The sequence below is a fragment of the Phascolarctos cinereus genome, unplaced genomic scaffold (genome assembly GCF_003287225.1).
Source record: "Phascolarctos cinereus isolate Bilbo 61053 unplaced genomic scaffold, phaCin_HiC Scaffold_4;HRSCAF=312, whole genome shotgun sequence".
Taxonomy (NCBI): Eukaryota; Metazoa; Chordata; class Mammalia; order Diprotodontia; family Phascolarctidae; genus Phascolarctos; species Phascolarctos cinereus.
The window spans coordinates 26934149-26950775 of NW_027555847.1; the positions used below are offsets into that span (position 1 = coordinate 26934149).

Genomic DNA, 16627 nt, shown 5'->3' on the forward strand with positions numbered 1-16627 from the left:
GTCTTCCAAGGTTGTTTCTATTGCTGTCCTACTGCTTCCCATAATTTGAAAACAGGAGAAACAATCTTATTTGCTGACAGGGTTTCCAAACAGAATCTTTAGTTCAACACACTGAGGTTACTCATTTCTATTCCCCAAACCTCCTTGTCACTCTTCATTAAATTCTGCCCCCTAAAGTGGGTCACATACGTCAAATAAAGATGCAGCATCGTTTATTCTCAGTTGAAATAAGCTATGCTGCTTCTAAAAACAAAAATGTTCAGCTTTGTACAAATATAAAAATAAGCTGACTTCCTAAAAGCAATCCAACTGGAAAATTCATTAAGGGACAAACACGTAGACTGACTTTGCTGAGCAGCCAGCAAACAAACAACAAAAATTCTACTGCTGTTTGATGCACTATACTAATTAGCAAATTAATCAATAAAAATGTCTCAGGATCATTAACAGGTCTAATTGTACCCTCCTCCTGCTCACTCCCATAAGAAGCTAAAAACTTCAGCAAGGAATGCCTTATATCCCTTAGCAGCATCAGAATCACTCAGAAACAATTGGTTCATTAATCTACTCATTTAACAAGTTGAAAACCTACTATGTGCTTGAGTGTTTCATGAAATTCTGTGAACCAAACACACAATTTGGGGGAGAGTCACAGGAATATTTTAAATGCTAGTTTTAGTAGGTATCAGTTAGACTTCGTCATTTTTTTTGTACTTTCCAGTTTATTAAATAGCATTTTATTTTTCCAATTACATGTAAAGATAGTTTTCAACATTCATTTTTGCAAGATTTTGAATTCCAAATTGTTCTCCCTCCCCTCCCCTTTCTCCAAGACAGCAAGCAATCTGATATAGGTTGTATATGTACAATCATGTTAAACATATTTCCAAATTAGTCATGTTGTGAAAGAAGAACAAAAGGGAAAAACCATGAGAAAGAAAAAGCAAAAAAAAACACAAAAAAGTAAAAATAGTATGCTTTGGGGCAGCTAGGTGGCACAGTGGATAGAGCACTGGCCCTGGAATCAAGAGGACCTGAGTTTAAATATGGCCTCAGACAATTGACACTTACTAGCTGTGTGACCCTGGGCAAGTCACTTAACCCTGACTGCCAGCCCCTCCAATCCCACCCAAAAGAAAGAAAATAGCATGCTTTGTAGATCCAACTTTATTTGTGTGAAAAGTGTTTTGTAATTATATTCATATAGTTCCTGGGTTTGTCTTGGCATCTAGACTCTCAAATATTTTATATTGTCTACAGTTATTTTAAATGGAATTTCTCTTTCTATCTCTTGCTGTTGGGCTTTGTTGATAATATACAGAAATGCTGATCATTTGTGTGGGCTTATTTTATATCCTGCAACTTTGCTAAAATTGTTAATTATTTCAAGTAGTTTTTTAGTTGGTTCTCTAGGATTCTCTAAGTATGCCATCATATCATCTACAAAGAATGATTGTTTTGTTTCCTCATTGCTTAGCCTAATTCCTTCAATTTCTTTTTCTTCTCTTACTGCTAAAGGTAATATTTCTAGTATAATATTGAATAATACTGGTGATAATAGGCATCCTTGTTTCACCCCTGATCTCACTGAGAATGCTTCTAGCTTATCCCCATTACAGATAATGCCTGCTGATAGTTTTACATAGATACTACTTATTATTTTAAGAAAAACTCCCATTTATTCCAATACTCTCTAGTGTGTTTAATAGCAGTGGGTGCTATATCTTGTCAAAAGCCTTTTCTGCATCTATTGAAATAATCATATGATTTGTTAGTTTTGTTATTGATATGGTCAATTATGCTAACAGTTTTCCTAATATTGAACCAGCCCTACATTCCTGGTATAAATTCCACCTAGTCATAGTGTATTATCCCTATGATAAGTTGCTGTAATCTCTTTGCTAATATTTTATTTAAATTTTATCAATATTCATGGAAATTGGTCTACAATTTTCTTGCTCTTTCTGGTTTAGGTATCAGCATCATATTTGTATCATAAAAGGAATTTGGTATTCCTTCCTTGCTGTCTCCTTTACCTATTTTTCCAAGTAGTTTATATAATAGTGAATTAATTGTTCTTTAAATGTTTGGTAGAATTCACTTGTAAATCCATCTGGCCCTGGAAATTTTTTTCTTAGAGAGTTCATTGATGGCTTGTTCAATTTCTTTTTCTAAAATGGGGCTATTTAAAGATTTTATTTCCTCTTCTGTTAATCTGGGCAATTTATATTTTTGTAAATATTCATCCAATTCACTTAGATTGTCAGATTTATTGGCATACAGTTGGGCAAAATAGCTCCTAATTTTGCTTTAATTTCCTTTTTTTTTGGTGGTGAATTCAACCTTTTCACTTTTGATACTGGTAATTTGTTTTTTTTCTCTCTCTTTTTTAAATCAAAATAACCAAAGGTTCATCTATTTTATTGTTTTTTTTTAAACAAAAACAAAACCAGCTCTTAGTTTTATCAGTTCAATAGTTTCTTACTTTCAATTTTATTAATCTCTCCTTTGATTTTCAGGATTTCTAATTTGGTATTTAAATGGGGAATTTTTTTTTGTTTTTGTTTTTGGTGAGGGTAATTGGGGTTAAGTGACTTGCCCAGAGTCACACAGCTAGTGAGTGTTATGTGTCTGAGACTGGATTTGAACTCATGTCCTCCTGACTACAGGGCTGGTGCTCTATCCACTGCACCACCTAGCTGCCCCAATTGGTGATTTTTAATTTCTTCTTTTTCTAGCTTTTTAAATTGCATAGCCAATTAGTCGATCTGTTCTTTCTCTATTCTATTCATGTAAGCATTTAGAGACATATTTCCTCCAAATACTGCTTTCGCTGCATCCCATAAATTTTGATATGTGGTTTCATGATTGTCATTCTCTTTTGTGAAATTATTGATTGTTTCTATGATTTGTTGTTTGATCCCTGGTTCTGTAGGATTAGACAATTTAGTTTCCAATTAGTTTTTAGCCTATCTTTCCATGGCCCTTTATTACACATAAGTTTTGTTGCATCATGTTCTAAAAAGGATGCATTTAATATTTCTACTTTTCTGCATTTGATTTTGATGTTTTTATGTCCTAGTATGTGGGCAATTTTTGTGTAGGTGCTCCTACCACTGAGAAAAAGATGTATTTCTTTCTATGCCCATTCAATTGTCTTAAGAGGTCTATCATATTTAACTTTTCTAAAATTCTATTCACCTCCTTAATTTCTTTCTTGTTTATTTTGTGGTTAGATTTATTTAGTTCTGAGATGGGGAGATTGAGGTCCCCCACTAGTATAGTTTTGCTCTCTATTTCTTCCTGTAACTCACTTAACTTCTCCTCTAAGAATTTGGATGCTGTACCACTTGGTGCATATATGTTTAGCACTGATTTTGCTTCATTGTCTATACTACCCTTTTTTTTAAAGCAAGATGTAGTTTCCTTCCTTGTCTCTTTTAATTAGATCTGTTTTTGCTTTTATTTTGTCTGAGGTCAGGATTGTTACCCTTGCTTTTTTTTTTTTACTTCAGCTGAAGCATAATATATTCTGTTACAGCCTTTTACCTTTACTCTGTGTGTGTCTCTCTGCTTCAGATGTGTTTCCTATAAACAGAATATCATAGGATACTGGTTTTTAATCCACTCTGCTTTTCTCTTTCATTTTATGGGAGAGTTCATCCTATTCATATTCACAGTTATGAATACTAACTGTGAGTTTCCCTCCATCCTATTCTCCCCCTCTTTTTATACTTTTCTCTCCTTTTACCCTGTCTCCCCTCACTAGTATTTTGCTTCTGACCACTGCCTCCTCCAATCTGTCCTCCTTTCTTCTATCAGCTCCCCTCCCCTTTCTTTCCCCTTTCCCTCCTACTTTCCTATAGGGTAAGATAGATTTCTCTACCCAATCAAGTATGTTATGCCTCTATAAGTCAAATCCAATGAGATTAAAGTTCAAACAATACTCACCCCCCTCTCTTCTTTTTCTCTACTGTAATAGATCTTTCATGCCTCTTCGTGCATCTAATTTATCCCATTTTGCCTCCTCCTTTCTTCTTCTCCTAGTACAATTTTTTTAACCTCTTAATTTTTTTTTATCATATCAAAGTCAACTTATATTCTCTAAGTGTACTCCTTCTAACTGCCCTAATAGAGATACAGTTTTTTAAGAATTATATGTATCATCTTCCATGTAGGGATTTAAACAGTGTAACCTTATTGAATATCATGTTTATTTTCCTTTCTGTTTACCTTTTTACGATTCTCTTGATTCTTATATTTGAAGATCACATTGTCTGCTCAGCTGTGGTATTTTCATCAGGAAAGTTTGAAAATCCCTTATTTCATTGAATGTCTGTTTTTTCCTCTGAAAGAAGTGCTCAATTTTGTTTGGTAGTTGCTTGGTTTTAATCCAAGCTCCTTTGCCTTCCAGTATATCATATTCCAAGCCCCCTGATCCTTTAGTGTTGAAGCTGTTAAGTGTTGTGTAATCCTGGCTTCTTGATATTTGAATTGTTTCTTTACGGCTGCTTACAGTATTTTCTCCCTGACCTGATAATTCTAGAATTTGGCTACAATATTCCTTAGAGTTTTTCATTTTGGGATCTCTTTCAGGAGGTGATCAGTGGATTCTTTCAATTACTATTTTGACCTCTGTTTTTTGGTAGTTAGGGCAGTTTTCCTTGATAATTTTTTGAAAGATGCTGGCCAGGCTCGTTTTTTGATCATGGCTTTCAAGTAGTCCAATAATACTTAAATTCTCTCTCCTGGATCTATTTTCTAGGTCAGTTGTTTTTCAAATGAGGTATTTTACTTTTTTTTTACTTTTTCATTATTTTGATTTTTTTAACTCATTCTTGATGTCTCAGAGTCATTAGCCTCCACTTGCCCAATTCTAATTTTTGAGGAATTATTTTCTTCAGTTAGCTTTTATACTTCTTTTTCCATTTGGCCAATTCTACTTTTAAAGAAATCATATTCTTTGGTGAATGTTTTCACATTTGGCCAATTCTATTTTTTAAGGAGTTGTTTCCTCTAGTTAATTTTTGTGCTTCCTTTCCCAAGCTGTTGACTTTTTTCATAATTTTCTTGCATAGCTTTCATTTCTTTTCCCAATTTTTCTTCTACGTCTCTTACTTGATTTTTAAAATCCTTTTTGAGCTCTTCCAAGAGGAGTTTTTGGGCTTAAGGCCAATTCACATTTCCCTTTGAGGCTTTGCATGTAGGCACTTTAGTATTGTTGTCCTCTTCTGAGTTTGTGTTTTGATCTTCCCTGTTGCCATTGTAGATTTCTATGGTCAGTGCTCTTTTTTTTTTCTCATTTTAAAAAATTGAGCTCTGCTCCTGGGGTATAGGGGCATTGTCCCACATTTCTTGTGCCAGGGGCCTGGTCACTGGCTTCCTGTCCCAGGGCCTTAGGTGCTGTTGGCTTGCCCACTGCACTGGGGTGCCTCGCCTAGTAGTGCCTGTTGTGCTCTGGGTTCTGGAGCTGGCAGTTTGCCTCCTGTGCTGAGGCTGAAGACCTCACAGTTGGCCTGCTGTGCCACTGACCTGCTAAGCCAGAACTACAGGGCCTTGGTTGCTGATCTGCTGAGGCTAAGAGCTTCCCATTGGCTTGCCCAAACACTGCCTGCACTGGGCTGTGCTCCCCTTTTACCCTAGTGAGTGAGACCTTTTTTGAAATCCTTCTAAGTTATCTTGGACTGGAAAATTGTTTCACCCTGTCTTTTTGTGGACTCTTTCACTGCAAAATTCTTTTAGAGGTTTGATTTAATGTTGTTTCTGAGGGAAATTGGTGAGAGCTCAGGCAACTTCCTGCCTTGTCTCCATCATCTTGGCTCTGTCTCTCCATCATTATTTTTTAAAATAAATTTTATTGATATTTTCTTGTTATTACATCACCATAGTATCCAAACTTTGTTATAAAAATTGATTTAGTTATAGTATGATGTAGTGAAGAGAAGGTTAACCTGGAAATTTAGGTTTGAATTCTATTTCTTCAGGAGGAATGTATGAGCTACCCTGAAAGCAGGGGTAGGGAACCTACAGCCTCAAGGCCCCCTTAATAAGAGGACTTGTTCTATGAAGTTTGGATTCAGTCAAAGAGACATACTTGAGGACCTAGAGGGCCCCATGTGGCCTCGAGGTTGCAGGTTCCCCACCCATGATCTAAAGGCTTCCCAGTATATCTAAGAAGGGACTGCCAAAGGGAAGCAAGCACAGGATTGACACAGTCCATGAGTGATCAAGGCTATAGATCAGAAAGGCCAAGTGGCATAGCTGATGGAGCATTACACTTGGGAGTCAGATCAACCTGGATCAAGTCTTGCCTCTGATAATTACCAGCTGTGTGACAATAGACAAGTCATTTAATTTCCCTCTCCCAAAGCACAAGCAACTTCTTTGCAGTTCATAAGGTTAGAGATTTCCCTAACGCACTTGAATTAACTTGTCCAGGGTCACCTAACCAGTATTGGTCAAGGCCAGGACATGAATCCAGAAGAGCTCTCAGTCTCATACCAGGCTTCACTGCCTAATTATATAAATGAGAGTTATTACTCTTATGACTAGTGAACTAAAGATATATACTCTGCTATATTGCTCATTCACCTTTAAGAGAGAAGACTGTAAAGATCTGGAGCTCTCTAAGGTTTTTAGATAGGACCCCAAACTATGCCCCACACACAGTTGTCCTAAATTAGCCTCTCTTTTTCCTGAGGTTCCTTTTGCTACCATCTTGAATGGACAGATCAGTCAACTAACATTTACTAGTGCCCACTCTGTTCCAGCACTGGAACACAAAGAAAGGCAAAAGGAAAGGACTCCCAATCTCAAATCACTTATATTCTCAGGCCCAGCCCACCTTTGGCCAGATGTATCTCAGAGGAGGTCACTGGGCCTAAAGGGTCGGTGTGGTCTCCATGGAGATAGGATGATAAGCAGGACAATAGCTGCTCCTGGTGTAACTAGGAAGGGTCCATATTCCACAAATATTTCCAAACAAATCTTGATCTGGTAGATTATGAGGACTTCTTGCCCATATACACTAGGACCTCCCTAATTCCGTGAACATGGGTGCAATTACTAAGCACATATTATGTGCCAGACTCTGTGCTAAGTACTTTACAAATATTATCTCATTTGCCAGTGTTTGGCAGAGGAAAATAGACAAAAACACATTTCATAATCTTTGATCCTTCAAAGGTGACAAACAGAAAGGTCAACATTTTCCCCAATATGATGTCATCTCTCCTTAAATTATCAATGTTAATTTCAACTATGGTGGAATATTAACTACTCTGGTGTAAGAAAGAATGATTCTGGAGAAAACAGTTGCATCCACTTTTTCTCCCAACTTCCAACCATCTCAGTACTCATCTCTGGAATGTCCCTCATTTTATTGGTTAAATCCTAAGGTCTTACCTCATAGTAACTCTGAACAGCATTCATGAAGGCTTCATCGGCCACAATCTGAGTCTCTCCATTGAGGAAGGCCTGGAAACGGTCTTTGACTGTTTGTAGCTGCTGTTTGCTGATCTGGAAAACATTTCAAAGAAGACAGAGAGAGGCATTAATTAGAACTTCTAGAGAAGAATGAATAAGGTTTGAGAATTGAGATTTTCTCAAAGCAATCTGGAAGGCTTTCCTTGTCTCCCTGGTAGAGACGAAGGTTTGTGGACATCCTAAGATATACCACTTGTCCTGGTTGAATCAAAACAAAAGTATGTTAAATATTTCCAGTGGCAGAGCTGCAACTTAGGAGTGGCTTGCACTGGACTGCAACCTTTTATTAATACATTCACCATTGAACACATACATATTTGGGTGGTAATTTATCTATACCCCACAAGATAGATCAAAGTCCCAGAATTTAGGAGTTAAAATTTTTCATAGTTATATCCTCATTGAATTTCAGCAAGGGTAAATCACAATACTTTAGACATAAGGGACCCTAAAGGGAATCCAGTCCAAACCCCACCAAAAGTATGAATCATATCTCTAACAAGTGGCCATCCAGGCTTTGCTAGATGTCCTGTGATGGAGACTTCACTACCCTCTACAGTAATACTGAACTTACTCATTTATGTTTATAAGCATTCCACCACTTTGTTGCTAATCATACACACCCACCCACCCCACACACCCATACTTCTCCCCAAGTACTTCCCCCCACCCCAATACAGAGATGACAGAGGGCTTAGAACTATGTAAAGTATGCATCTTCCTTCCATTTATCCATCCATCCATCCATCTAGCCACCTATCCATCTAAAGCAACTAGTAGTGCATTGGATAGATGTCTGGGCCTGGATTTAAGAAGATCTGAGTTCAAATCCTGCCTGATATACTTACTAACTTGGTGACCAGGGGGAAATCACCTAACCTCTGTCTCACTTTCCTTAACTGGAAAGTGAAGATAATAGCATCTACCTCACAGTGGTGTTGTGGGGATCAAATGAGATAATATTTATAAAGTGCCTAGTACACTGCCTAGCACAAGGTGGGATATATGTAAATACTTATTCCCTTCTCTATCTCACATCATTTGCAGAAGTTTAAGTCTCAGATATCCAATAGCCCTGCGGACATCTTCAGTTTGATGTTGCACTGGGACCCCACACAAGTACAAACCTAAAGTTATCATCTACACACACCTATACACACAATCTTTCCTTTCATGCCATTTTTAAATTTTTATTGCAAGAATTGTTATTTTGCCAGTAAATTGTTTTCAGGTATCGTCATTCTTTCAACCCTGTTCCAACCCCCCTGTGATCACTTGCCAAGTCTTGTCAATTCCGCTTTCATAACCATTGACTCTACCTCTCTTGTATCTTTCCAATTCCCTCATGCAAATCATTGAGGTATCAGAGGCAGGGTTTTAATTCATATCTTCCTGAAATCAAGTATGGTGCTTTACCCACTATACTACACAATGAACAAACACCCCTTGAATTTATACCTTCAACACTTTTCACTGATCTTTTTGTACCCATCTTGTACTCATCTTTTCCCAGGGTCTACCTTCTCAGTCCATCCTTCACATGCCTTCAAAAATAAGCTTACTGAGTCGCAGATATGGCCATATCATTCCCCTCCTCAAGAATCTTCAATGGTTCTCTACTGCTCATAGGCTAAGATACAAACTTCTTAACCTGACATCTAAAGCCTTACACAATGTGGTGACATCCACCTTTCCAACCTTATTTCTCTTCACTCATTAAATGACTTCTTTATTTCAGCAAAGCTGACTAACTATGTATTCCCTGATGTATCCTGCCCTCTCTTGTTTCTATACATTTAATTTGTAAATACTCCTTCCACATCTCTGACATCTGTTGAAATCCATACCTTTCTTCAAGACATAACACAGGGATCACCTCCTCCAGGAAGCTTCCTTTGATTCTCCCAGTTATGAGTGTTTCTTCCATAATATTTCTTATAGCACTTTGTCTCTACCATGGTCCTTTGCCCTTATCCCAGTCTATCCTGTACCATATTTATTTATGTATATTTATGTACAGCTCTATTAGGTTATAAATTCAATGGGGGCAGGGCCTGGATACATTTAACCTATGTGTTCCCAGAGTCAAATACAGGTCTGTTCTACAAAACAAGTGCATAACAGATGTTTATTGAATTGAACTGAATCATTTGTTGTTGATTTTAAGGATTTGTGATTGTGTTTACCTCATTCTCAAAGCTTTGAAAATATGAACTGCATGATAGATGAGTATATTCTTTAGATTTTATGAATCCATGTTTATAGGATGCTGTAGAATTCAAAAGAAGTGTTTAAACACAAAATCCACTGTTAATGTATCACTTGGAAAAAATAAATGGAAAACCATATACCACAAGTTCTGGTCCCAAGAACAATTAAAATCTGTTCTTTCCTTACCAGTATAATGCAGGGTGTTTTAGCCTTGGAGTCAGAAAGACTAGGGTTCAAATACTGCCTTTAGGCTATAACTAGCTCTGTGACCCTGGGAAAAATCACTTAATCTTTCACAACCTCAGTTTCTTCAGCTGCAAAATTCAGATAATGATAACCATAGCGTTTGTCATTGAGTTATTTGTAAAGCACTTTGCAAACCTTCAAATTCTTTTGTCACTTGTCAATAATATCTTTCCCTTTTCTCTTCACTCAAAGTATCTAGCATCCTAAACAGTCCTAATTTCTTCCCTTGATGAGACAACGTATCTGAAAGCCATTCACAAGAATGAGTCAGTTGTCTTTCTGATGGAGTATCGGCCTTTTAAAATAAAATCATGGGAAAATGACTGGGATTAACACAAAGACTGAATTTCTAATGGTAAAATTTTAAATCTTAAAACAGGTGGTGGGTGTTTGGGTTTTAAATTTGAACCTGAGTCAGTATTTCTCCAGACTGTTTGGTCTATGTTTAAGGAGCTATTAAGCTCCAACAAGATCAGTATGATAAGTGGAGAAAGTCCAGGACCCTTGATTCCTATTTTCCAAGGATATTAACCACATATCATTAAAAAAAAAAAAAAAGAATGAATGATCCAATCCAATCCAATCAGCATTTATTAAGTACTGAAATTCTGGTGTCAGAGATAGGAAACCATAGGACAGTAATTGCAGAAACTCCTAAACTGTGAGTAATACTCATGGATTTTGGCCCATTGGATCATCTTGTATCCCCACCCAGACTTTTCTGAGTTAGAAGTATACCTGAAGACTGGGGTCATTTCCTTTTTAATTTGAAGAAAGTTCTATTTTAATATCTTCACTTTTTTTGGTATGCATTTATATTCCCAGAACTTAACACAGTGGCTGACTTGTTGACTTCACTGACTTTACCTGACAGAGAGACAACAATAGCCTTGTCCAAGCCAGTACATTATGTCTCTAGATATTTCCTTTCAACCTGTTGAATCCTATCTTGAGAGGCCTTTGATATTCTGCTTATAATAATAATTTGTTTGGGTCATAGTTCACGTGTGTTTTCTAGTAATCCTCAAACCTTTCACATGGGTGCCTAAGCATGGCCTTCACAAGAGAAACTCAGCATACTCTGGTCAGGAGGTTTTTTAAAGGAAAAAAAACCTCCAAATTTCACATTGTTCATATCCATTATGAAAAACTGATTAAAATAAACAAATGATTTAGGAGCCTCCAATTGGCCTCAAGAGATGAATAAAAAGTATATAATTATATTTCAGTAAAGCCATTCAAAGCTATCCACATGTGTTTATCCACTATATTTATCAAGAAATTGACATCTCTTTGCACCACCAAATCTGAGTTTTCTCCTGCAAGACATTTTTCCTCCCAATAAATTAGAGTTTGCATCATTTTAACAAAATATTTTCTTCTCATTTTGCATTTCTTTACATAACATTTTTCTCACTTTCAATATTTTGTATATATTTACATAAGATATTCCAGGGAAGATACTTTATTTCCACGGCTTGAGGGAGAAAAAACAAAACCTTTTAAAGAATTTATGACTAATGTAAATAACTAGGTAGATCTAGCACGAGTGTGGCAAATAAATATCAGTGTGCCTGGATTTATTCTTAGAACTCTTTTGAAAATGAAAAAAAAACATATTTGGAGTTTTGCAAAATTAGAAAATAATGGTTTTCTTATATATGTTTCCTAGTACATTAAAAGCCATTCATCTATTGATCAATTTTCTTTTTCAAAAGTATTTGTTAAGTGCCTAATTTGGGCAGGCACTATTCCTACATTTTGTATAGGAACAGATTATTCTAGTCTGTTCCACTCTTCTTTTTTTCACCATCTTCAACAGATTCTCATTTGGGGTCAAAGAGCCGGAATTAAAATTACAGTTGTGCTGTTTAATATCTGTGTGACTTTGGGAAAGTTGCTGGACCACTCTGGCCCTAGTTTCCTTATGTGTAAATGAGAAGGTTGGACTGAATGGCCTCTAAGGTCCCTCTTGGCTTTCAATTTATAATCCCATAATCTGATGGAATCTGACCAAAGCACTAGACTGAAAGGGACTTCAAAAGATTATTGTCCCTCACTCCTGTAGTTATGTGCATCAACCTAAATAATCAATGATACAAGGGAAATATAAACATTCTAATAATTAGAGACATCCAAAGTAGAATGGCCTACCAAAGGAGGCAGTCAGTTCCTCCTCATGAAAGATCTTCAGGCAAAGGTTAGAAGGCTGACAGCTTGTTGGTCAGGTTGAAATGGACCTTAAGATGTCATCCAATTCAACCCTCCCCTTTTATAAGTGAGGAAACTAAGAATCCAAGTGAATTGCCTGGAGTTACGCAATTTACAAACATGTTCTTCAGGTATGCCTTGGATGAAGTGTTGTCCATGGTCCCTCCCATCTCTGAGATTCTGTGATATCTAGAGGAGTCCACATAGAGTTCTGTGTTTCATTTGGACATGGTATGTCCTTCCAGTATTTTGGACATGAAAAGGGTAGAGTTTAACCAAGTTCTTTCATGCCAGAAGTTCTTAACCTAAACATCCATGGATAGATTTCAGGGAAACTATGAACTTGGATAGCAAAAAGAAAAATATTTTCCCTAATCTCTAACTAAAGATTAGCATTTCCTTCAATTTAGGGGAAAAAAAAGTTCTTCTGGGAAAGGTCCTTAGGTTTTGCCAAACTCCTAATGGGGTCCTTAGCACAAAAAGAATGTTAGGAACCATGGCCTTATATCAATGCTTCCCCTCCCCTTGCTTTTACTTTTCTCTCATTAGAGTTGTTCATCTCCACCCCCCCACCTTCTCACCTTGCTGCCATCTCACTTATGAACAGATTATTTTTATTCTCTTATTCTTTCTTCTCATTACTTCAAGCCTTTGATTCTTTGGATTGAGAAAAACTAACAGTAGAAAGATGTAAACCTCAAAGTTAAGGGAAATCTAGGTTCTAGTTTGGGATACTTTGCTTACTTTTAGCATAATCTTGAACAAGTCACTTCTCTCTGAGCTTTAGACAAAGTGCTTGGGCTAGATGATCTCTGAGTAGCTTCTAACTCTAAAACTCTGTGCTTCTTGGCATTAAATCACAAATTAGAGTTCAACGTCCCTGTATATTAGAGAGTTTGATAAGGAACTTATCACTAACAATGAATTTGAATTCTGCCTATAAGTCAAGTTCAGAAGATCCAACAATGAAGAACCTCAAATACTGTAGTCAGAAGATTTCATGACAATTATTTTGCATTTTAACCTTGGCATGCTAATTGGAAATATGTTTACCAAGTATATGAAGACATAACAATCAATAGTTATATGCCAGGCATGGGAGATGGTTAATTAATAGGGTGCTTCAAGGAAGACTATCGAACTATGGTTTCCCATAAGAATAATAATTTAGATGATCAGATATACAAAACCAGAACCAGGACAGGGTAATTGGGGATTTGTCTCAGGGGAAAACATTGAAAAGGAGCTGGCAACTCTTGTACTCCTTCTACAGCACAGAAAATTGCATTTGGCACCTGATGTAATTAGTGAGAATAATTAGTTAAGATTGGACACTATCAGATAGCATGCCCTTCTCTCCATTCCGCTACTCAAGGATAGGCCTTGGGTTACTCTACAGAGGGGGAAGTATTTTTCTAGGTACAGGTGTTATACAGAGGGGACAGGCACTTCATGGTATCAGACCACTAAGGACAAGGGTCAGAATGTTCTGAGGAGGTGAAAGTGATTCCCTATAAAGAGAAGGGAAATTCCAGTGACCAGGCTTCTCCAGGGAAGAGAATAAGTTGTGACCCAGCTACTTTCCCATCTGTCTGTGCATCTCTGTCTGTCCTTGTCTCTTTGTCTCTCTCTGCCACTGTCTCTCTGTCTTTTTCTTTCTCTGCCTCGGTCTCTCCCTTTGTTCCTACTTCCCTTCTTCTGCTTCTCCCTCACACATGCACACATACCTACACAGAGCAAAATCCTGACTCATTAGCTGGCTTCCTAAGAACCCAAATCACTAGTTACTATCTTTGACTAAACATAAGGACTGTAAACTGAGGTTGATCCTGAAATGAAAAGTATGCCAAAACACCAGGGAAACATCTGATTTATCGGTAAGGGTCTGATTGCATCATCCACCCAAAGGTGTTCCCCAGAAAGTTGTGAAGATTTGGGGGAAGAATCAAAAGTTCCATAAGCTAGCCTGAAAGTAAATGCAGGAAATCACAGAAAACTTCTGAGAGAGCTTAGATGTGTGTGGTGGAGAAGCCTACTCACAGGGTTTTATAGATGTCATGACCTCTGTTCATCTGTAGAGAATTTTTGACTATTGAAATTATTTTTTTTTCCTTTCTCAAGTGTGAGGTCACTGAGATTTCCAATGTATTGGTTATTTGATTACTCACTTTTCATTTAATAGAGAAAACTCTTGTCCTTTAAGAAAGAGATTAGGTAAACCCTTTTCCAAGTAGCTGATGCTACTCGGTAGTATTCCATGTGTAGGTAAGGATGCTAGGAGTAAACTGAGGAAATGTAGTTGGGCTTTTATTTTGAGAGATGTTTTTCCCCCTCCTCTTAACATTTTCCACAATTGGAAAATAAGATCTGTTTTTGCAATGCTGTGCTTGTAATAAGGCTTTCATGAATGTATAATCACTTGAGATTTTCTTAAATCACATGGTGACAACCTCATCCCTTCTCTTTTTAGCTATTGTTGTCACATAGACAGAAGGGTAGATCATTTATTTATTTTTTGATAGGAGATCCCTATTACTTTCTCTACCACAACACACTGTTTTGCAGTGATAAAGATATGATTCTGGGGACATTTCCAATTTCTAGGGCTTTGTAATCAGCTGATTGCTATCCTTAGAAGATGAAAAGAAGAGAAACTAAATGAATCTGTGATTGTCAAATTCTTTTATGAACCTTCCTGCCTTTTCCCTCTCACCTTGTCATCAACCTGTGGCTCACAGAAACTTAATTTAACATCAAGGAAAGTTTTTCTCAATATTTTAATGTTCTTACTGCTAAATAATCACAGACAGCTTGGAATAATCACACATCAACATCAGTGTAAGAATATGTTAACTCTCTGAGGGTAGGGACTGTTTTGTTGGTGTGCTCGTATCTTTAACCTTTAGCACAGTGCTTGGCACGTAGTAGCTACACAATAAATCCTTGCTGATTTGCTGATTGCTGGGCTTTTTTTTTCTAGGCAGGGAATTCTTCCACAGAGTATTTATGTAAAGCCAGAAGAACAAAGGGGCTGTCTTGGTTTTGAACATGTAGTGACCTCTGCCTGAAGCACTCCTTGCCCCAGTGACCTTTTCTGTCCCTGTGGGTTGTATAATGCCCAAGCGCTTACTCCTGTTGTATAAAACCTAATTTTTGAGCTGGTTCCCAGGCAGAGCCCTCAATTTCAGATAAAGCCTACTGCTCTGACCCAGCTCAGTGAGGCTTCTATACTGATCAGACCTGTGATGCCCGGAGTTCCCCATCCAGCTGGCCTGCTCAGCAGCGACATTATCAGGGACCATCCCCCTGCTGTTACAAATGTAATTTCCCCTTTACTTATCTTTTCCATCACTTTACTAACATTCTTTTTGCTGCTATATTGGTGTTTGTTGCCATGGTATTCCCCATGATCCTAAACTTAGATACCCCCTACTCTCCCGTCTCCAGTTTACAGATGTGCTGCTCATAGCAGGTGTTTGATAAATGTTTGTTGAATTTGAACCTGAATGGAATCTAGGAGAAATAGCCAGACTCTTGTAGGATGCAGAAACCCTTTGAATGGATGCAGCTTTTATTACTTTAAAGGCACATTGCTAAGTAGCATATTTTTAAATATCATATAAATATCAAGACTAGCAATTATTTTGTGGAGATAATTTTGGAAAATGGGCTTCCCAGAGGATCTTCAAATGAACTAAACCACTGATATTTAGATAGCTGTTGAATATCCCAGGCTTTCCTTGTTGAGATTTTATTGCAGCTATCAGAAAGAAAACCAGAGAGCACACTGCTTTCAGGTAACCCGTTATTCCTCCTTCCCATAATAATAGCTACCATATATAATGTGCTTTAGTTTGTAAAGTGTATTCAAATATGACCCCTTAACCTTCCTGAGCCTCAGTTTCCTTTCCTGTAAAATAAAAGGGTTGGAGTGGATGGACTCAGAGGACCCCTCCAGCTCTAGATTTGTCATCAGTTGTACCAGTAATAGAAGTCAAACTCATTAACCTATAGCTCATAGGTTTTGTCCTCTTTCTTCTTTTTGAAAATTGGCCAAATTCAAGGGCTATGAACAAACAGCCTTCAAGAATGGTAAACTCTTAACAGACCCTTTTAAAGACCATTGCAAATTGCTAATAATAATGCAAGAAATATAAATCAAAACAACCCTGAGGTTTTACCCCACACCTAGCAAATTGGCAAAGATGACAAGAGAGGAATAGTCAATACTGGAGGAGATATGGAAAGATAGCTACACCAATTCAAAACTGATGAATGTGTGAATTGCTCCAACCAACCTTTGGGGTGTACTCCTTTCTGTGGTCTCTAAGGAACAAAGAGTGTGGGCATTTTAGTCGCTTTTTAAAAAAGCATAATGCCAAATTACTTTCCAGAATATACATATACATACACATGTACATATATACACGTGCACATACAATGACTCAGTTAGCCCTAGAAGAGATGAGAAAAT

General features: G+C 37.2%; 1 protein-coding gene and 1 long non-coding RNA gene across 12 annotated transcripts in view; one reads left to right on the forward strand and one right to left on the reverse strand.

Annotated features, from left to right (window-relative positions):
* Nucleotides 1-16627, reverse strand: part of CADPS (calcium dependent secretion activator) — a 572571-nt gene that overhangs the window by 457614 nt on the left and 98330 nt on the right. For all 11 annotated transcript variants that reach the window (XM_078152119.1, XM_020976388.2, XM_020976394.2 and 8 more), the window contains exon 2: nt 7405-7518. In XM_078152119.1, coding sequence (XP_078008245.1) covers nt 7405-7518 — 114 coding nt within the window. The remainder of the gene's footprint in view (nt 1-7404; nt 7519-16627) is intronic.
* Nucleotides 1-16627, forward strand: part of LOC110200990 (uncharacterized) — a 61960-nt gene that overhangs the window by 11822 nt on the left and 33511 nt on the right. The gene's annotated exons all lie outside the window — the stretch shown is intronic.